This window comes from Planococcus citri, chromosome 3, assembly GCF_950023065.1.
Source record: "Planococcus citri chromosome 3, ihPlaCitr1.1, whole genome shotgun sequence".
NCBI classification, from domain to species: domain Eukaryota; kingdom Metazoa; phylum Arthropoda; class Insecta; order Hemiptera; family Pseudococcidae; genus Planococcus; species Planococcus citri.
The window spans coordinates 23,292,822-23,316,347 of NC_088679.1; the positions used below are offsets into that span (position 1 = coordinate 23,292,822).

At 32.9% G+C, this 23,526-nt stretch overlaps 2 protein-coding genes across 3 annotated transcripts in view; both read left to right on the forward strand.

The window, feature by feature from the left end:
• Nucleotides 1-23,526, forward strand: part of Octalpha2R (alpha2-adrenergic-like octopamine receptor) — a 457,999-nt gene that overhangs the window by 368,358 nt on the left and 66,115 nt on the right. The window lies entirely within an intron of this gene.
• Nucleotides 932-7,982, forward strand: LOC135840373 (uncharacterized). 2 transcript variants are annotated; one of them, XM_065356870.1, is made up of 5 exons: nucleotides 932-1,207; nucleotides 1,293-1,472; nucleotides 3,028-3,173; nucleotides 3,279-3,438; nucleotides 5,225-7,982. In XM_065356870.1, exons 1-5 carry the CDS (start codon nucleotides 964-966, stop codon nucleotides 5,572-5,574), a joined length of 1,080 nt encoding a protein of 359 aa, XP_065212942.1. In that variant the 5' UTR covers nucleotides 932-963; the 3' UTR covers nucleotides 5,575-7,982. The 2 variants fall into 2 exon arrangements, with proteins under 2 accessions (XP_065212942.1, XP_065212941.1); XM_065356869.1 differs by having other exon boundaries at nucleotides 3,028-3,438.

Genomic DNA, 23,526 nt, shown 5'->3' on the forward strand with positions numbered 1-23,526 from the left:
GAAGAAATATCAAAAATTATCAACTTTCTCGCAATAATTTGGGCTATTTTAGTATAATAAAAACTGTTTGAGCGAAATTTTTTGATAAGTTAAGTATCGTTGTAATGGGATTTTGAACGACACCTTAAGGTGCCAATTTTTTTGTGGGAATGGTACAGATGATTAGGGGGGGGGGGAGGTATGTGATAAAAGAATAAAATCGCGTGTACTTAGAAAAAATCCCCTTGAATATTTTGGACAATATCGTCATTTGTCAACTTTTGAAATAAAAAATTGAATAACTTGACGAAATTGAATTGAAATGAGAGAGTATTAGATTTACTTACTGAATTAAATTATAATATTTCTTAGCGTGACGTGTATGTTCTTGGCCGAGCGGAGTCAGGGCAAAAATGTTAGAAAATCCAAAATTTCATAGACCGAAAAGTGCATGTACTCGTACACTTAACATGCAGGTACCTATGCTGAATTCAGTCAACCAAAGTATTCGTAAAATGATGAACAACATTTTGAAAAATAATGTTATCCTCGTATGCACTAAATCAAGTCAAATAAGTTGTATGAATATACGTAGGGATAAATTGCAGTGGAAATTTAGCTGGAGCGAGGGTGAATATCTTAGAAAATCGAAGCTTAAAAGTTGTAAAAAAAATGTTATTTCCGTTACCAAACGTGCAAACTTTAGCCACTGCTGAAATTTTCGGAAAAATTTGGCCACATGTCCTAAATTTTCTCGATTTTCCGTTTTCGTCCAAAATTTTGTCAAAATTCAGCTGACTTCTTGTCGTAAAATTGGCGCCGAAATCCAATTTTTACCTGGATTTCCTCGATTCCCCTTACCGCCCATCCACCCCTGTCCGGACGGTGATTATTTGGCAATTCGCACTTGACCTCCTTTTGTGTTGCTGATTTTTCAATAAAGTAGATTTGATCAATTCCAACAAATATTTAAATTCGTTCATTATGTCAACATTTCTTTGCTCTTTGAATTTCAGAAGAATGCCTTATGTGGTAATACAATATATCAACTCAGACAAGGAAGGTCGCTCCGAGGTGGTTGCAGTGCCTGAAAACTGGATAAAAGAAAACAAATTGTGGTGCCCGTTATCGACCTACGTACACACCTGGAGGAAAAGTATTGAAAAGCAGGTTGATCCGAAGGAAAATTGGAAGTCGTTCGACATAGTAAAAACATGGAAAACAACAGGTTCTGCTCATATACCTACTAATATTTTCGTAAATTTCATTTAAGTTTTATTCTTATTTTACATTAATTTTGACGTTCATTACAGAATCTTTAGAGGAGGCCAATAAAATTGCTGACGATTTGATAGCGGGAGAAGAGGAAGTGTCAGAAACGAGTTTGATTGTACCTGTCCAACCGAATGTAGAAAGAATTCACCACCCTGAACATTCATACGAAGCCGTACTTAAGGAATTGAAAAAACAACGGAAATTCCTGGAAGCAATATGTGAGTTTAAATTTCTTCAGCTAATTTTGAAATTGTTTTCAATCATTGTTTTGTGATTTTCCATTTTAAATTGAGTCGTAATATTGAATTTACGACCTCAAAACTAAACATATCATGTATCGATTCAACAAAGTCAACCCCGGTAAACACATCACGTACTATTCGAATGCGAATAGAACGCAAACTGGGTATTGATAGCGTACAAATAGCGTTTTGGCGGGCGAAAATGTATTCATTTGCGAAATAATCATGAAAAAATTGAAAGGCCGATCAAATGCGAAAAATGGATGAATAATCTTGTAAAAAATTCCTCTAAATTTGCCTTCCAATTCAAATGCGAATAGATCGTGAAAATCGCACTAAAAAATTGAAAAAATCACTTCTAAATTCGCGTGCGTTTCACCAGCGTATTAAGCAGTCATTTTTTATAATTTTTTCAGTACAAATTTTCGCATTCTAGTTGACTGTAAGTCGAACGAAATTTTCGCGGGTGCATATCATTCGATGTGTTTACTGAGAACGCATCTTACCACAATCGATTTTGTACCTATTAGGCAGTTAATGTTTAGAAATTAATGGGTACGTTACGTCACATTTTCGTAATTTTTCAAGGTTTTTGTACCTGAAAAATTCATATCCCTTCGAATTCTGCACTTTCTAAGTAGTAGTACTATTGTAGTAGAAATGGACACGTCACACCAGTACCACATTTTCGCATTTTTTTTTATTCTGCAAAGTTTGAGAAAGCAGTTTGTATATTATTGAGAGCTCAATACCCCAAAATTGCACGAAATTTGAACTCAGCTCTTCCAAAAACCTGTAATCATGCGTCAAACGAAATTTTAATTGGATATTTTAAATTTTAACAATGTGTGGGGTCCCGATCATGAGGAAGGGGAGATTATTGAGAGATTGTATTCGATAAGTAAGTGCTATTTGAAATCAGTACCTACAAAAACCTAACTAAGGATGCTTGTAAATTTTTATCATTGTTTGGTGTAATGGAAGGAGGGGGAGGTCTTCGAGGAATAGGATTTAATAGTAAATGAATTTTCAAAATCAGTCCTACTCAAAAAAAACAATCAATAACATGCGTCATTTTAAAATTTTTAATATTTTGATCATATTTTGGACATCGGAAGGACTGGAGGGAGAGGGTGGGTTAAAAGGATAAAACAAAAAAAAATATATTAAAATTCAGCACCTTCGAATTGTAGTAACAATTGGCATATCATTTCACATTCACGATTTAAGCACTTTCCCCTCCTTCCCCCAAAGGTGTTGAGATCTAAAAAGAAAATTACGGTGATTTTTCTCTATCTTTGAATGGTACCCTTTCAATTTTTATATTCGTGAAAACTTTAGCTTTCACCATCAATGTTCAACAAGGCTAGCCATCATCCCACCCCCTGAAAATATTTAGTCGAATGTATAAAAAGTACCTATGTAAGTAGGAGACATTTTTTTCACCTTAACATTATAAAACACAAATATGGAAAACCATTTAGTAATCTGTAAGCCAACATTAATTTCTCATAATTTCAATTATTTTTAGATCACGAAGTAAAAAAGGACAAAAGTAGTGCACGCGGCACGACAGACATCGACGAAATTATTAAAACCCTTCCCTTCAAGACTGTAACGAACTTCATTGAAACCGAAAGTAAATTGAACGAAGATGAAAAATTTTGTAACACAATGGTACGTAAGTATGTAGGATTATTTCTACGAGTTAGACTGATATGCTCAGATAAATTTTATTTCATAACATTTATCTATATGTCTGCTCTGGTCAAAATATTTCAGATCGATCTGTTACGAAACTTCGGCGGAACTACAAAAGAAGATTTCGTTAGAAATATTCTGAAAGCGTGCTTCAGCGGAGATGTTTGCAGAGGCGTCAATTTCACAGGAAAAAATGATAAAGTACAGCTTAAAGAAACGAGGTTTTACAGCTTAATGTTGGGTAAGAAGCGCCTATATGTACCCATAATTTATTTGCAAGTATTGGTCCTTGATTACTTACTTTATAAAAATGTTGATCACTAAATGTTACATTTTCCGAGTTTTTACATAAATTATCTTTTTTTTCCAACATTTTATCCAAAATTCTTCGAAAAAAAAAACATTGCTTTTATTTAAATGGCATCGCTGCTTTTATTCAGCGTTTCGAATTTTATTTTTCAAGATTTGATGATTTTTCTTTTGAAATGTACTTAGGGGTTTTCTGAATTTGACAGGTATTATTATTTTTAAATTTCTCAATTGTTTTTAGTGGATTTTCTCCTGTTTTGATTGATTTTTACATCCATCTTGAATTTTGGTGGTGATTTTCTTCCAAAATAATTTTCCATGATTATTTTCATTTTGATTTTTACCGAATTTTATCACTTTGAATTCTCGTGATTTTTTCTTGAAAATTTTCCCTTGAGCTTGTGTGATTTTATTGCTCAAATAGTCGGGAATTCTTGTGAATTTTTTTCTTCGCCGATTTGGCGAGTTTTCTTTTGAATTTTTGTAGTTTTTTCATTATCCTGACGGGTATGATTTTTTTTTTTCAAGTTTTTCGATGATTTTCTCGGAATTTCCATTGGCGAAGTTTTTCCAGTTTTTTACCTAAATTTTGACTGCATTTTTTTTTTATTTTAGCATTTTTTCTTGAGTTTTATACTTTTAAAAACAAATGATTTTTTTTGCTCACATTTTTGTGGAATTGTGATTTTTTTCATCCAAAAAATCATGATTTCATTTAAATTTTGATATTTTTTTTTCGAGAAGGGAGAGAAGCTTGTTCACGATTTTGATGAATTTTTTTTTTGTTTTTATTTTCATATTTTGTGATGGATTTTTCTGCACCTTGATATCTTTTATTCGTCGATCCCTCTCTCTTGTCCTCTTCCCTTCCAGTTATGAGGGACGGTCGGAAGGTCCTCTGGAATTCCTCTCTTTGAATATTTTTTTTCAAGTTCGAATTATTTTTCTCTGTTGAATCCGCTCTCCAGTTTTGCTAGAAATTTTTCGATGATTTTGCTCAAAAATTTTTCGATTCATTTCCGAATTTAATACCTAATTTTAATTCTCGCGAGTTCTCTGTTCTGAATTCTTAATGATTGAATTTTCGAGAGTTTTCTATTTTCATCATTTCCAAAATTTTGTTTTGAATTCTGTTGATTTGTTTTTATTCCTAATTTTTTTTTTTTTAATTTCATTTCGACGAAACCTTTTTTCTTGAATGTTGAGATTTTTATAAAATTTTCTCTCAATTAAGCCCCAAATTTTAGTAATTTTTTCTGCTTAAATTTTTGCGAAATTCCCCTGTTTACTTACAGATTGTTTCCCGAGTTTTTGAGAGTTTTTTTGGACTTTGAGACTTGAAGAATTATTCTTTTGAATTCTCATAGATTTTATTTTCCAATTTTTCGACGATTTTCCCCGAAGCTTCGTGTTTTCTTTTGTGTATAAATTTTTGTGAAGTTTTTGCAATTTTATAGTTAAATTTGATGAGTTTTTTTTTTCAATTATTGCGATGAGTTTTTTCTTAAACTTTGGTGCTTTTACTTTAATTTTTTCGGTGGAGTTATTCTATTTTCAATCGTTTTTTTTTTTTCAAAAATGGTTTTTATTCGAATTTCGAGGTTTTTATGTTTTTTTTTTTTTTTTTTTTTTTTGAAAAAAACTGCTATCAAAATTTTTGTTACGTTTTGAGTACAATCCCTGTTTGGATATGGCTTGATTTGTTTTTTTTTCCTCAGTTGTAGCTATGGAGAAGTACAGTTCCAATGATATTTCCGGTGTTGTTATGGAATGGATGAGAACGAAGGCATATAACTCGAAAAGAATCCCTAAAAAGAAGATAAATCCTACCACACCGAAAAAACAGCCTACTCCGAAAAGAAATCCTACTCCGAAAAGCAAGCAAAGAAATGCTACACCGCAGAAGGGAAAAACGCCATCGAAAGCGCACGCACGCCATCATTCTACGAAATTGAAACGTCTTCAAAGTTTCCGGAGTCGCATGGCTGCAAACATATCGAATTCTGCAGATGTTACAGTTCCAGATGAGGTTCCAGAATCATCGAGTTCAGCACAGTCGACTTCTTAATTATAGGTTTTCGTGGTATGGTTAATTTTTACTACTTCTCAAACTCGCGCGCGACAATAAAGGTACAGACATGAGAGGAGCACGAGTGTGAACCTGTGAAGGCAATCGTATTCGAGTTATACTTAACGAAGCACGTATGAATATCGAAATTGTTTCCGCAGTGATGGGCGATTATTAATCAGCCTAGAAAATAATATCTGAGCGTTGACAGAAATATTCATTTATTTTCTTGTCAAAGCCATCAGAGGCAATTTTTAAATTTTGATAATGCTCGCACTCATCTCATGCTCATACCTTAAGTTAATTTTTAATTTTTCTTATTCTCCTACAGTCCTCGAACAATGTTGGTCCTCTTAATGTTTAAAGCTTATAGTAATTTTAAGAAATGAAAAAAAAAAAAAAAATTGAACTGCAAACTCTGAAAATTTTTGAAAAATGTTGATGAAATCTTGAAATGAGTGATTCGGCAGCTACAAAGAAAAGAATTTTTTAGATCTTTTTACTTACACATTTTGACAAGTCACTTTTGATAAAGAGTAAGACAAAAATGCGAGTATAGTTTTTGAGGGGAGGTGGTGCTAATAGTAGATGTAATTTGTTTAGGGATTAGTTCAGAAAATGTGAGCGCAGGTGTCGCGTTCTTTTGCGATTCACGTTATGTTCATAGTGGATTCAGGGGGGGGGGGGTATACGTTATACACTGCACAACGTAGTCCTCCAGCGAATTAAAGGATGGGCTATACTGAACTTGACCGTAAACTTATTCCCTAAACTTAAGAATAAGACTGGTTTATACTGAACTTAATGTACGTTAACATAAAAGTTGTCTTTGTTCAACTTCTAGGATTAAGTTTAAGGTTACGGTTAAATTCAGTATAGCCCCTCCTTAATTGGGTACGATTTTTCGATCAGTATATTCCCTCCCTCTCCTTTCAATTTATTGGAAGTATATTTTTAAAATTTTAAAAACTGAATCATAATCTGTACATACATAAGTACATATAGACACATATATATTTCAATTACCAAATCTATTAAAACGAAAAATAGCGCGAAAAGAAATTTGTCGGCCAAAAAATCAAGTGTCAGCGAAACGATAAATTATCAAACAATCAAAATAAATTTGCACACAAAAAACAAATATATCTTGAGTATTTAAACAAACGAATTTCCAGAAAATTCACACGACGAATAGAAATTTTGATGGGTACGTAGAAGTACTGAACAAAAAGTGTATTTTTCAAGAAGGCAGGAAATATTTAACACCTATTAAATTAATTGAAAAATTATGCAAAATCTAAGAGAACATACATCTAATTCAACATTTGTGAGTCGGCATCACACGATTCTGGATCCGCCATTACACGAGGAATCATAAATGTGTTAGGCAGTTACTCGTATGTTACCACTCTTATGGGATTTTTGACGCGAACGCGTGTAGAAGGGAAACCCTTAGTTTTCGTGCTTCAAAGCAGATATTTGGGATGTAGCCCTATTCTTACAAAATGAGCGTTAGTTTTACGTTCTACAGTTCAGTGAAGCGAGGAAAATGAGAAAAGTGCAACGCAAAATGAGGGTATAAAATTGGCACAACAGGAAAATTTCTTGAAAATTTTTAGTCTCTTTAGTTTTTTGCATACCTCGGAGAGCCATACATCTTAGCAAAAATCTGGTGACATTATTTTGAAATAGAATTAAATTCTCTACAATTTCGTTGATTTGAAATTTTTTGCTAGGACGCACATCCCTGAAGTTGAAGTAACACGTTGAAATTTTTTTCTAGGATTTTACTCATGTTACTCAAACTTCAAAGACGTACAGTTTTGAAACTAAGCGTCCTAGAAAATAATTTCATATCAACGAAATTGTAGAGAATTTAATTATACTTCAGAATAATGTCATCAGATTTTTGCTAGGATGTATGGCTCGTCCGATTTATGCAAAAAACTAAAGAGACTGAAAATTTTCAAGACATTTTCCGGTTGTGTCAATTTTATACCCTCAATTTGTGTGGCAATTTTCTCATTTTCCCCACTTCACGGAACCGTTGAACGTAAAACTAACGCTCATTTTGTAGAGGAAGAGTATAGGGTTACATCCTGTGTATCTGCTTCAAAGCAATAAAACCGACAGGACAGTTTTCCTTCTACACACATTTGCATCGAAAATCCCATAAATAATTTGAATTGAAATCTGAAAAAATTGAAATATAATTAAAATTACCTAATTAAAATAAATAAGTACCTACAGAGTGGCTAAAAAGTTAGTGTTGATTTTCATATTTCAAAAAGTGTTGGTTTTTTGTAAAAAAAAAAATTGAAATTCAAGCATCCTAGAAAGAAACTAATGACATTACATTGATTGGAAATTCAATTTTCTGCAATTTTCTATGACATTATTTTGCTGTATAATGCATTGTTGGGCTTCCAGATCGATTTTTATGAAACTCAGTTTGCAAATTTTGAGTTTCATAAAAATCGATCTGGAAGCCCAACAATTATATAGCAAAATAATGTCCTAGAAAAAATTGCAGAAAATTGAATTTCAAATCGACGTAATGTCATTAGTTTTTTACTAGGATGCGGTTTTTGATTTTTTTTTACCATAAACTAAAGCTTTTTGAAATGTGAAAATCAGAATACTAACTTTTTAGCCACTCTGTATAAAAAAAACTATGTTATTAAAATTTAAATTATAACTAATTCATTCATTTTTTATTGTTTTGGTCGTCATTTTCCAGTATAATACTCATTGATAGATGAGTTACAGCCATTTTTGAAGATGTATATTATGAAGGTAATTTTTTCCCCCAAAAAATAAGTACTGAGTAGCTAAAAAGTCAGTGTTGATTTTCGTATTTCAAAAAGTGTTGGTTTTTTGTAAAAAAAAATTGAAAACCAAGCATCCTAGAGAAAAACTAATGACATTACATCGATTGGAAATTCTATTTTCTGCAATTTTCTTTGACGTTATTTTGCTGTATAATGCATTGTTGGGCTTCCAGATCGATTTTTATGAATCTCAAAATTTGCAAATTGTGTTTCATAAAAATCGAACTGGTGGCGGAACAAAGCATTATATGGAAAAATGATGTTGAGGAAAATGGTATAAAATTAAATTTCCAATTGACATAATGTCATTAGTTTTTTACCAGGATGCGGTTTTTGATTTTTTTTTTACAAAAAACTAAAGCTTTTTGAAATGTGAAAATCACAATACTGACTTTTTAGCCACTATGTATGAAAAAATAAATATAAATAAGTAAATCATGCGAAATTTGAACCGATCCAAGTCGTTTTGGCCGTGAAATCATCCGAAATTTGAATCGTTCCATGTCGTTTTGGTCGTCGTTTGCCCGAATAGTACTCGTCAATAGAATGATGAATTTCAGTTATTCAGCGCAAAAAAATGAATACAGAGTGGCTAAAAAGTCAGTGTTAATTTTTGTATTTCAAAAAGTGTTGGTTTTTTGTAAAAAAAAAATTGGAAACCAAGCATCCTAGAGAAAAACTAATGACATTACATCGATTGGAAATTTTATTTTCTGCAATTTTCTTTGACATTATTTTGCTGTATAATGCATTTTTGGGCTTCCAGATCGATTTTTATGAATCTCAAAATTTGCAAATTGTGTTTCATAAAAATCGAACTGGAGGCAGAACAAAGCATTATATGGAAAAATGATGTCGAGGAAAATTGTAGAAAATTAAATTTCCAATTGACATAATGTCATTAGTTTTTAACTAGGATGCGGTTTTTGATTTTTTTTACCAAAAACTAAAGCTTTTTGAAATGTGAAAATCAGAATACCAACTTTTTAGCCACTCTGTATAAAAAAAAAAACTATGTTATTAAAATTTAAATTATACCTAATTCATTTATTTTTGATTCGAAATTTGAAGCGATTCATGTTGTTTTGGCCGTCGTTTTGCAGTATAATACTCACTAATTGATGAATTACAGCCATTCTGCAGAAATTTTAACTGATTCGTGTGTTTTTTGAAGATGTATATTATGAAGGTAATTTTTCCCCCAAAAAATAAGTAAGTACTGAGTAGCTAAAAAGTCAGTGTTGATTTTCGTATTTCAAAAAGTGTTGGTTTTTTGTAAAAAAAAAAATTGAAAACCAAGCATCCTAGAGAAAAACTAATGACATTACATCGATTGGAAATTCTATTTTCTGCAATTTTCTTTGACATTATTTTGCTGTATAATGCATTGTTGGGCTTCCAAATCGATTTTTATGAAACTGAAAATTTGCAAACTGTGTTTCATAAAAATTGAACTGGAGGCGGAACATAGCATTATATGGAAAAATGATGTCGAGGAAAATGGTATAAAATTAAATTTCCAATTGACATAATGTCATTAGTTTTTTACTAGGATGCGGTTTTTGATTTTTTTTTACCAAAAACTAAAGCTCTTTGAAATGTGAAAATCAGAATACTAACTTTTTAGCCACTCTGTGTAAAAAAAATAAAAATAAATATAAATAAATAAATAATCAGAAATTTTAACTCTTTCCATTTATTTTCTACATTCGAAAACAAAGCACCGAGATACGCATTTGCCTTATGACCCTCGTATATTCCCTTCCTCTCCTTTCATTTATTGAAGGAATATTTTTTTAAATTCTAAAAATTTAACCATAAGATAGTTTGTACATACTTACATAAGTACAAATGTACATAAACCATTATTTTAATTACAAATTGTATTGAAACGAAAAATAGCGCGAAGACATTGCAAATAAGCCACACCTGTAATTCACTCCGGATATTATGTGCAAATAGGGTTATCTTTCACTTTGGCTATCGAAATCTGGTATACTTACTCGATTTCAAATTGGAAAATTAGGTATACACAAACCATTAGCCAATCAGTTTTAGAGAACGAAAAAATGTGGTTGTCTAATGGTTTGTTTATACTTACCTAATTTTCCAATTTGAAATCGAGTATACCCGATTTTGATAGGCAAAGTGAACGCAAACCTTATTTGCACATAATATCCGGAATGAATTACACGTGTACCTATTCGCAATGTATTCGCGATATTTTTCATTTCAATACAATTGGTAAATAAAGTATGGTTTATGTACATTTGTACTTATGCACATATGTACAAATTATCCGAAAGTTAATATGTACATTACAAAATGTACAAAAAGGATTTTTTTTTTAAATTAAAATTTCGAGGACCTTCAATTCAAAAAAATATACCTTCAATAATTGAAAGCTTCAATAATGGGGGTATGACGAGATCGAAAAATTGTATCTAAGTATTAATTAATTCGCTTGACTGCGTCGCGCTGTGTATGACTATACCCACCAGCCAACTTCCGAACATAACGTGAATATCTACCTAGAAAATCTTTTCTCTAGATGGAAAATCAGACCTACCTGTTTTTACTTTTTTTTTTTTTTTTTTTTTTTAATACTTAGGTATCTACATATTTTATTTTCATCAACTTTTGTGCTATCAAATTTCAACTGATTTTTTCGAGACATTTTGTGAGAAATGTTTTCCATTCATCCTTAAAATCATCATATCTTTGTTGATCGAATTTTTTCCTATCAAGAGTAGTGAAATTTTAGACGACGCTTGAAAAAATACGAGCACCATTTGAATAGAAATATTGATTTTCTACCAATTTCTTTCTGGAAATACACAAAATTTGTTGAAATATAAAATACCCAAATAAAAAAAAAATGATTTTTGAAACTGCAAAACTTTTTTTAAAAAAAGAAAAACGATAAAATTGACGTGAAAGTTTTCTAATTTCGGTCCAATTTCGTGAAGTTTGTTGAAATACTCATCTCAAATAATACCTGAAAAAAATGTAAAAACCTTTAAATACATCTCTACTTTTACTCAGAAAACAAAACAACCATAATCACCGTGGAATAATTTTCCTCTGACAGCTTTGGAATTCATTTTTGTTGTAATTAATAAGATTCAGTGGCATTATGACATACTACCCGAGTGTGCGATTTTGAGCGATTTTTTCTAGGTACTTGTTCTGAGGTTATCAGTAATTTTTATTCATTATTGTTAAGTTTTTGTTCCTTTTTTAATTATGTATAAATGTAAATTTCGAAATATTCGCAATTGTTCCTTTTTTTTAATTTTTTGTCGAATTTGCATAATTAAAGTGGAATTCTAAGGTTTGAATATTAATATCAGTAATTTTTATTCATTATTGCTAAGTTTTTGTTCCTTTTTTTAATTATAAACTTTGAAATATTCGGAATCGTTCCTTTTTAGATTTTTATTAAATTTTTCGTCGATTTGCGCGATTGAAGTGGTATTCGAAGGTTTGAATATCGATATCAGTAATTTTTATTCATTACCTATTGTGAAGTTTTTGTTCCTTTTTTAAATTATAAATTTTGAAATATTTGGAATCGTTCTTTTTTATTGAATTTTTTGTCGAATTCGCATAGTATGTTTGATGTAAATTTGCAATTCATTGTGAGTACATCAATTATACGCCAATGTTGCGAGGAGTATTTCCGATGTAATTTTGATGTATGAACTATTGCAAATGTACTCTTTAAAAACGTCTGCATTGAGAGTGGCCCATCGCCTTAAATAAGCAATGTATCACTGCGTACTGACGCTTCAAAAACGTCAACATCGTAATTTTATCGTTTGAGCATGATATTTCCATCATGGAAATGTAGTTGAGTACATGGTATTTTAATACATATCCTTACATGAGTAGAAGTTTAATGTGCAGTGAATAATATCAAGGTGATGGCTGCATGCTCTAGATGATGGACTACTGAACCAAAGGTCCTGGGTTCGAATCTCGGTCGAGGCAAAAAATTTCGTAAGTGTACAAATTTGCAAAAATTAATAATAATTTAATATCTGTTTCAGTTACCTTGGAGTGAAAGGAAAATCAATTCCCACCCCTCCCCCTCTGAAAGTGGTTCATGCAAACCCCTCTTCAAGTGACAGAAATGTGTATAATTGGAGTTGAAACTATGGGCATACAGTGGTTTAGACGTCAGTTATACCATGGTTTTTGGATATTTGAAATCCCTTTTTCGATAACGTTTATGTGACGTTTTAATAGCGCATATACCGGCATAAAACGATGGTAAAATTGTTAGAATTTTGAGGGTTTTTTCATCGTTTCTACTGCAATTTTACGTTGCAATTGATGGCGCGGAATCACAGTTTTACGTTAACGTATGTTTGACATTACACTGCCGTTTCACTGACATATTTTCAGTGTTCTGAAGCGAAATTTATATGTATAATACGCCGGCGTATAGTAGCAATAAGACCAGCGTAATTGTAATGATTCATTTGTAGTTTTTACTGCAGATTCACGTTGAGACATACGGCATTAGAATGGTAGTTTCGCGATGACATATGTTCAACGTTTTACTGACACACCGACTTACGCATATTCAGCGTACAAAAGCAATAATTTTCTAGAGTATAATGGTGGTAAAACTGTAGAAGTCATGATGGATTTTTTGCCGTTTTCACTGCAGATTTGCGCGAAATTGATAGCATAGTTATAGTTTTAAGATGACGCAAGTTTGACGTAACACTGTCATTTTCACCCACATATTTTCATCATGCAGGAGCAAAATTTGAAGGTGGTAATAAGCCGACGCATAATGATGGTTAGAGTGGCGAAATTTCGATGGTTTTTTCGTTGTTTTCGCCTCAAATTTACGCTGAAATATACAACTTCAAACTGACGCACTGACCAACTTATTTTCATCGAGCAAAAGCGAAATTTATGGGTGATAATACGCCCACGTATAATGGTGGTAGGATTGGCAAAATTTTGATGGTTTGTTGGTTGTTTTTATTGCAAATTCACGCTGTGATATACAGCGTTAAAGTAGCGTATTGACCATCATATCTTAGCGTGCAAAAGCGAAATTTATGGGTGATAATACGCCGACGTATAATGGTGGTAGGATTGGCAAAATTTTGATGGTTTGTTGGTTGTTTTTATTGCAAATTCACGCTGTGATATACAGCGTTAAAGTAGCGTATTGACCATCATATCTCTAGCGTGCAAAAGCGAAATTTATGGGTGAAATTACGCCGACGTATATTATTAGTAGGACAGGCAAAATTTCAATGGTTTGTTTGTCGTTTTTTACTGCAGATTTACTCTTGAATATTAAGCATAAAAATAACAGTTTTGCGACAGCGTATGTTTGACATTTAACTGACGTATTCACTCACATATTTTCAGCGTGCAAAAGCGAAATTGATGGGTGATAATACGCTGACGTATAATTGTGGAAAACCAGGCGCATCATTGACGTATTATCGTCGTAAATTAAGCGTCGGTGCCTCACGGGTAGATTCGATTTCATTTCAAAAATTCCATTCTGATCCAATTAGATACCTAAAGATTTTTCAAAAATGTGGATTGATTTATTATTAGTGGATGGAAATTGGATCTGATAAGGTCCAATTGAATTCAATTTCAAATCCAGCAATCTAATCGATTTGGATCTCTGTTTTGATAAAAACCTGGATTAAATTTGATTCAGTTAAATCTTGAGGTGAATATGAAAAAATAGAATAAAGAACTGTCCTCATAGACCTCTGAGATATAGGAACCCAGGCTCGAAATGTTTTTTTTTTTGCTCTGTTAGTTTGAAAATTGCTGTAGTTGAAGTTCGTTTAGGGCTTGAACCAGAATGTCGACTTTTTTAAAATTAAAAAACTGGAAAATAACCATTGTTGGAGGATTAAAAATACCATTTCTCAAAATTACACTCAAAAATTCAGCAGTCCGTTTTCCAATTCGCGTTTGAAAAAAAAAAGAAAAAAGAAAACATTTTTGAGCTCCATTTTTTTGGGTAAAAAATGTTGAAAAAGCAGTAGGTACCTAGGTAAGTACACTATTTTGGATCAAGCAGTTCCATCTTTCAAGTACATACGAGTATTTTCGTTTAATTAGGAAAGGAAGGGAGAATGCTATCAAAATAAAAGGGTCAATCAAAGACCTTAGGTCTTTGGGGTCAATTAATTCGGCATTTTGGCAAAATTATCGTCACCCCCCCCCCCCCAACCAATTAAATTACTCAACTCGTCATTTCGACAAATTCGCAGTAGGCATGTAAGCCACTTTCGAGTATTTTTTCAGTTCTCAAGAACATCACATATTCGCTCATAATTACCTTGATCTAACATTTTTTTCCTCAATGGGTTGAACTGCTCCCCCCCCCCCCCCCCCGTCAAATAGCACGATGAATACAAATCTCTGGCTAAATCACATAAATCTATTTGAATATGATTTTATATCTGAATTTGATCAAATTGAAATTCAGACAGGTAGGTACATTCGAACTTAGAGGTACAAACATTTTTTTAAAAACCTGTAAGCATTAGGTATAGGTACCTAATTTGAATACAAATGCAACCTACTTAATAATTTTATCCTAAGCCTCCGTAAAAAATCATTACCTTCCAAAAGTGTTTTTGAGGGACATTCTTGCTTTTTCTTTGGCTGAAATTCACAACAAGATACCCACATCTCTTTGTTATAGGTATGTATTAAAGTACTAAATGGACTAGAAAAAAGTACGAAATGAGTATCTATACTAGATAAAAATTCCAAACTTATCGACTTTGTCGATATTCGATTAAACCCGTTACTTCGTTCAGATGTTCATTTCTTTTTAATCTTCATCGACGTAAAGTTACAGACTTGAAAATCGAGCTTTTAAAATTACGACTGAGACGATTCGTATGGAACATAAAATATTTCGAAGCTATTTGAAATAGAGCGCGAGGAATTACCCCGCTCATTCGCGGTGTTGTCGCTTTTAGTACGCTTTGCTCGTTTTTATTTGCCCCAAATAAATGAATTATCACGCGGAATACCAAAGTGTAGTATGGCTTGTATGAGTTCGACTAGCGCATGAATGCATTTTTAATACGACTTGCATAAAAGACTCTTCCGCGTGTATTGGTTGCACTCTCTATTCAATGTGGTAATTTTGTTTAGCTGCCGGAATAATCACATCGATGGGAATTGAAGAATTTGTCGATATAAAACGAACATGAAAAAGAAAAAAGTACACCTTATATAATTTAAGTCGAGCTTTTAACAGTTCGCGTAGGTACTTGTAATACATACGAGCAGTCAAGCTCAAGGTGTATTCATCATAATATAAAATGAAATGATTCCTTTTAATGATGCTGCGTCAATTTGAGAAATAAGTAGGTACTTAATACAATTTGGTATTTGAAAATTAGAACTGTTTGTTATATTAATATTCATCCTGATATTCGTACGTTTGTAGGAAAAATGGCATGTGGGCGTTGAACCAGTCACAATTTTTTTTACCAGGGTCGTGATAAAAAGTTGAAAAAAAATCAGTCCATTGGTATGTAGGTTCAACGATCCGCCTTAAAAATCATAATTTTAACCAGCCAATGTTTTTCTATCTCTGTTTCACCGAGTATCACATATTTCCTTTTATTTTTTCTCTTCTTTTTGTTCATTTTCTTTCACATCTTCCTAGCTTTATTTCTTTCACTGTCATATATACTCAATCTTCTTCAACTGAAACGAATCCTGATGTTTCTTTCAGCAGTAATAGTAATGCCTGAACGCAGATATAATTTTAAGCATATAAACAGCCCATTACCTATATATGTATTTGAACTCGTACAAAAATGTGTACCTACTGTTGCGTTAGAGAGCTAGATTAAAATCCTACACCAACAATAACAACAACAGCATCATCAACTTACAACAAGTACTAAATGACTCGTTGTGCGAATACTTCGCTATTTCATCGTTTTGTTACCTTTTTTCTTCGTAGTCTTTATTTTTTCACGTGTTAGTGATTCCGAAGCATTTCTTTTAAAATTTCCACCAAACATTTAGACACTTCACTTCATTTAGTTGTTTATGAAGGCGGCGAATTGCTTTCCTTTTATTTGATTTTATTCTCTCGCTTCATTGTGCCGAATGAATGAAAAAACTTATCAGAAAAATTCACGATTTCTGTTCTATTTATATAGTAATTTGAAAATGGTCTGAAGTAATTTAGACTCCAATGTTTTCTTTTAGGTCGTGTTTTATTCTTTTTATATCGAGTGCGTTCGAAATGAATTTCTCGGTTGTACTCGACTCGACTCGGTATACGAGTATAAGTAATATGAATAAATTATACAGACGACACGACCTTCGAAATTTTGAAAAAAAATTTCACGGTCAGAGACTTAGAGAATGTTATTTGTTATTGTTATCAAAATATAGGCGAAAAATTTTCATATAAATTGATTCGAACGAGAGACAGAGCCACTTTGAAATCTTCGATAGCATGCGTTACTTTTATTTCATTTTTTCTGGGTCGGTCGTTGTTTTTATTTGGCATTTACACAATGAAAATGTTATTGATGACGAAGAACAACGATGTTATAACAGAATAATTTATTGATTAGCGAGCTTGTCAGTTCGATAGCTTTATTAATTATGTATATATTATTTTGTTTCAGGTGAGTGTTGACGATGAATATTTTACATTGAAATTTCCAACAAGGCTACTATACTGTTGTAGAAGTGAGTTTATACTACTAATACATATAAATTATAGTGTGACTCGGGTAGAAGAAATTTTTTTTAAAAACTTTCCTTATTAAAGTTCAATTCCCCGAGAAATAAATATATCATTCATTCTGACTGAAATTTATGAAACAAAATGTTGATTGAAAGTTTTCCTCGTTTTAAATGGGAAAATTCCTATTGGATGTGATGCAGCCTACTACGTGTAGGTATAGCACAATACACATAAAGGTACCTACCTATACCTTTTTTTTTGCAATCCCCACGTCCAATCATCCAAACTATACGCAATTTTACGAGCGATTTTTGCTACGTCGAATACGAATCTTTTATTTCGCTGCGACAAAATAAAAATAAAAACATACGATAAAATATCGTATGCTACGTACGCGAATGTAGCTATCCGAAGATTGGACAACGGTTTGATGAAAGACCTCCATTCTATTCGTTCGAGCTAACTCATCAAACGGCGACATTTTTGAATTATTGGTTAAACAGCGTGAAAATGATGTAGGTAGCGTATACACATTTTCGTCGTGAGAAATATATATCCTCGTAGGCACATTTTTTTTCTTCACTGAAACTCTCATCTTTGAAAACTTCCATCAGAATGATAGGTACCCAAAACACGAAACAGGAAACGAGACTTATTCAACGTAGGTACCTATACTCGTATATTGGCGTACTCAGCGTTTTTTGGACAGCTACGTAATCGACTATTTTACTTTTCGCGAAAAATAGGTAGGCGTACGTACCTGTTTTTATTTTGTTTGGACAGTGTTGTCCTGTTTTATGTGTATTTCCCATCTTGTATGTAGGTAGGTATTTATATATTTAGAGAATAGGGTTCATTTGGCATGCAAAATTTCATCTCTATAATATCATTCTATTTATCTCATATTATACTATTTTGAAGTGGAAACTTTTGGACCAATGATCCTGAAAAGCTTAAAATACCAGAAAGTCTACAATGTCACTATCTGTGATCTTTTTTCAAAGAACTTCACCTCAAAAATCATCAACAGGAAATTAACGTCATATTTTCTCACATAATGATGCCATTGATAGAAAAACTGCGATCCTAGAGATCACTGAAGGATTTTAACAAAAAAGTACATTATTTTATACTCAAACTCATCGCGTTTGAATTATCGAAAAACGACATGATGCACACTCTTTTTTTCAACTCACAACTAGGGATTCTTTTTTCCAGCTTGGGAGCAGAATAACACTGATAATGTAATGAAAAGTTTGCTTGATATACAGTATGACACAAAAGTAGTGCCAGGTGGCTTTTATTTGTTAAGTGGAAAGAGCTAGCGAGATGAATGAAGCAGCGTTGATTAGGGAAAAATAATAGCTTTCAAATCAAAACATGCACAGGGTGTCCACAAATTGAAAAACCGGTTTGGTCAAAAAATTCAAACTGGTTTTTATTGGCGCAATGTGTTCTACACACTGAGGGGACAAAAACGTGATATGAATTTTTTGAAACCGGTTCATTAATTTGCAACCAGTTGACAAAAAATACCCAAAAATTGTAGATAGTGAAAAAAGCTTGAAACAACAGTTGTAGAGCATGAAAAATCACACCACTCTGTCTAATCACATTTTGAAACCGGTTCATTGGTTCGCATTTGGCAAGCAGTGTTTGAAAATTGCCTGAAAATTGGAGATAGAGAAAAAAGCTTGTGTCAAAAGCTGTAGAGCGTGAAAAATTGAACCATTTTCGCTGGTCGGATTTTGAAACCGGTTCATTAATTTGCAACCAGTTATCAAAAATCACCTAAAAATTGTAGATAGAGAAAAGGCTTGAAAAAAAAGTTGTAGGGCGTGAAAAATCACACAATTATGTTCAATCACGTTTTGGAACCAGTTCATTAGTTCGCATTTAGCAACCAGTTTTTGAAGATCGCCTGAAAATTTGAGATAGAGAGAAAAGCTTGGATCAAAAGTTGCTCAGCGTGAAAAATTGAACCATTTTTGCTGATCGGATTTTGAATATAGCTAATTAATGCAACCAGCTAACTTTAAATGGCCTGCTGTGAATAAATGAACCGGTTTCAAAATCTGATAAGCGAAAACAGTTCAAGTTTTCAATGGCCTGCTGTGAATTAATGAACCGGTTTCAAAATCTGATAAGCGAAAACAGTTCAAGTTTTCAGACTCTACAACCTATGTTACAAACTTTCTTCTTCATCTCCAATTTTTATAGGTGATTGTCAAAAACATGATTGCTAAATGCGAACCAATGAACCGGTTTCAAAATGTGATTGTCCAGAATTGTGTTAATTTTCACCCTATACAACTTTTGTTTTAAGCTTTTTTCTGACTGGCTGCGAATTAATGAACCAGTTTCAAAAAATTCATATGTATTACGTTTTTGTCGCCTAAGTATGTAAAAGACATTGCGCCAATAAAAACCAGTTTGAATTTTTTAAGCAAACCGGTTTTTCAATTTGTGAACACCCTGTGCATGGGTCTGAAATTTTCAAGGTCGCTTTTGAAAACCCTTGTCCCATTCTATTCTATTCATTTATCTCGCTAGCTTTTTCCACTTAGAAATAAAAACCACCGGGCACCACTTTTGTGTCATACTTATAAACAATAAGCTAACCCTTCGAAAAATGATTGGATTTGATTAGATCAGACGATATTCAGATATTCCCCCGATCAAATTCTATTTGAATAGATAGGTACATCTAATCTGGTCTGATCAGATCAAATAAGATTGGACGTGAGCCGGAATAGATCTGTTCAGATAGGATCAAATAAAATCCGATAAATTTCAGATCAGATGAGATCAAATGAATCACCGGTTTGATCAGATATGAGGCTAAATCACTGTTTGACCAAATCAGATTATTGACCTGTTTTTGTTTTCAGATCGGGTCAAGTCACTGTTTGATTAAATCAGATTAATTTCAATTTCAATTCAATTCAAAGCGTTTATTGTAAGTACAGGTCAAAGTACATATTTGCTTTTTGAGTACCATTTGATCTGATTAGGTCAAATCACTGTTTGACCAGATCAGATCAATGACCAATTTGATCAGACCAGAGCAATGACCTGTTGGATGAATTCAGATAAGTTCAACTCCCTGTTTGATAAGATCAGAACATTTGAATGATCTGTTTGAGCAGATCAGATCAGATCAAACCAACTGATTGAATTATCAGATGAAATGAGATCAATAATCTGTTTGACGAGAACAGATCAGATGAGATCAAATTTAATTAATTGGCTATTTGATAAAGATCAGATCGGTTCAGTTGACTGTTTGATGAGATCAGATCAATCACTTATTGGCCTGCGTAGAAAGTATTGGAAGAGAGATTCTTTTTTTTTCATATTGTCAATTCTTAGTGGAACGATTCAACGTTGAGACCTACTTGGTGTGATTTTTTTTTCTCGCATCATCGAGACAGTTTTAGACTTTGAATATTAGCTTGTTTTTGGGATGAAACACCTCCAACCTCCCACGGTAGTCGCCTTCCATGACCCACTCTTTATCTGTCAAAGGCACTGAAAAATAAAATAAAATCGTAAAATCGTTTGATATGTTATTGGGTGTGTTCCTGATGGTGTTGAGTTGAAATTCGAAGGGAAAATTTGTCAAAGAAAAGGCGCCACTTCAACTGATACCTACATATAACTGAAAAAAATCTCAAATTTATACGACTACGCAATAGATTTAAATATAAATAAATAATCATCGTAATTGATTGTTCGTAATTGGCCTTAAAATACTCGATTTATACTTCGCAAATAGGCCTATTAGAAAATAACAAAGTTTAGTTCCAATTTGTTTCTACAATAAACGAGCTCGTCTTTTTAAAGATTTAAATTGTACAATTTTCGAGTGTTCGTAATTGAAATTTGGCTTATTAAGAAATAATTTCGAATAAATTACAAACTGGTTTGAATTTCGTATCGAATCATCCCAGAATAGAACGTACACATACCTACTTACGTACCTACCTACATCGAATAACAACACCACACAACTAATATTTACAAAAGAGTCGACGTTTTCGCGAATATATTTTGTACCATTCAATTAAAACGAATTTCATTTCAATAGCACAAGATTTTCATCGATTGTGGGAAAAATTACCTCGCAGCGATTGCTTTTTTCAACAATAGTTAATTGGCAGAGCTCGAAAAGAATTCATATTTTACCCTCGACCAAGCAATGGTCATCGAGATAAGGTACTCGTACTTACATTGCTGCAATATCAAACTTAAGGATCAAACGTCGTATCGGTAATTGGTAAAAACCAAGTTTGAAAAAATCAACAAACGTTGCACAGATAAAATTTATATTATTAAAACAAAGTAAATAAAACTCATGAGAAATTGAAAATATCCGCAACGAATGGAATTTTCAGTATGAAGCAATACGGATGGCAAACCGTTTAAAAGCATCACATATACTATGCTGTGTACGCTGCAATACAGAGAGCAGATAACGTTTATAGGAGGAATCAGGTTAAAGATATTTTTCAAAATACAATAACGTAAATAGCTAGTCGTAAAATATTTTATGTACGAGCAAGATTTGTTATTAAAATCTATAGAGTATAGAGAATCATGGAAAAGAAAATACGCTTACATCTATGAATGAATCAGTCTAAAATCCTCCATTATTCGATACTTTAATAAATGAACAGCGTAGCGGAAAATGTCAAATACTTATTTTATCATCGTTTTGAATAAAATATATACGCTTTTTCCTCCATCGGTGTATACGATTCCGACAAAAGGGATGACGATTTTATAATTTGCGAAGATTTTTTTTTTGTCGATGCTTCAAACAGTAATGAAATGAAATACGACGATGCAATTTCTCTATTTATACATTCAATTGAACTGGTTCGTTTTTCAATTTTTTGTTTTGTAATGCATCTCATTGTATCTACCAATAAACTCATTCATTGGTTCGAAGGATTTTTTCTCTGCAGGAATGAAACCTACGTAATTTGTCACAAAGGGTATTTCCGAGTAAAATAGGTGAAATGCGGATTGGACATTGTTGGGTAGGTACCTCCAGAAAAAATTGCTGGGGACAAAAGTATCCCACTCTACTCCCCTTGTCAACACTGACGGGAAAACTTTTTTTCAAGAGAAGTTATTGCAAAATTTCAGCCAAAATGAGTGCCAAGACTTCTGAATTCTGAGCAAAAATTCATTCACTGGGAATACAGGTTGGCTAACGATGAAAACATTAAGTGAATGGCTGGGAAACACTCAAACATCCTCCTTATAGTCCAGATTTATCACCTTGTGATTATTACTTATCCAGTCCGCTGAAAGAGGGAATTGGTGGACAGCAATTCAAGAGCAATGCAGACATCAAATCATTTGTGCGTGAACGGCGCTGCACTACAAGCCGAATGATTCCTTAAAAAACAGAATCCAAAAGCTTCCAAAGAGGTGGCAAAAGTGTGTGACACATGAAGGAGACCATATAGAAAAATTGTAGAAAATTTCAGATCTGTAACTTGACAACAAAATTTTTCATAGTGAAATTCCAGTTTATATTTGAAGCCCCCTCCTATGTATACAGACACATCATAATGATGACATGGTGAATCGAAGCTATAGTCCATTTCAATCCTAACCATGAGGTTACTAAGTGGTTGGAAAAAGTTAACAAGTTGAGTGAAGTGTATTCATGAACCCTGGCCATGGCTGTTAATGCCGCAACCACAGCATTGGAGGTAAGTATATGCGAAGAAATGGTATGATAGCCAGGAAACTTTCATCCCTAGCTGGGAAGAGTGGAAAGAATTGTTTGCTAATGCCTTTGAGTCCTCCAAAAGTTGCTACCAACAAAATAGTGAATTGTTAGCTTGTAATAGGAAGACCAATAAAAATGTTTCCTTCAAGTATTACAACAAAAAGACCCTCTTAGCTACCACCAAAATATGGGATGAAGAGGAGCAAGTGGATTTCATCATTGCAGACAATCCCTGACAAACATACTCATGATAATGCTAAGCAAATTCGTTACAAAATGCCAAAGGAACTTCTCAAGCATCTGAATAGCATTACAGATGAAGAACCCTCACTTCCTTCGTAGAGTGGAAAGAACTGTTAGACAATGCCTATTGCCTTTTTGAGTCCTCAAAACGCTGCTACCAACAAATGGTCGAATTGGTAACTCACAAAAAGAAATACACGCAATGAAAAATTTGCTGATTATTATTATGACAAAATGGCCCTCTTAGTTGCCACCAAAATACGTATGTGATGAATAGGAACAAGTGGATTTTATCATTAGAGACATCCCATGTGAAAAAATTCCAGTTGGAAAAACCAGTACAAATCACCAGTGGTATTTACAACTCGTTGCCTTGAAGCAGAAACCGAGTATGACCA

Bases quoted from the DNA above. Each gene is read 5' to 3' on its own strand.
- LOC135840373 (XM_065356869.1), top strand. From the start codon at position 964: ATGTCAACATTTCTTTGCTCTTTGAATTTCAGAAGAATGCCTTATGTG. The intron at 1,208-1,292 runs GTTCTGCTCATA...CGTTCATTACAG, and splicing joins AAAAACATGGAAAACAACAG to AATCTTTAGAGGAGGCCAAT. The intron at 3,439-5,224 runs GTAAGAAGCGCC...TTTTTTCCTCAG, and splicing joins GTTTTACAGCTTAATGTTGG to TTGTAGCTATGGAGAAGTAC.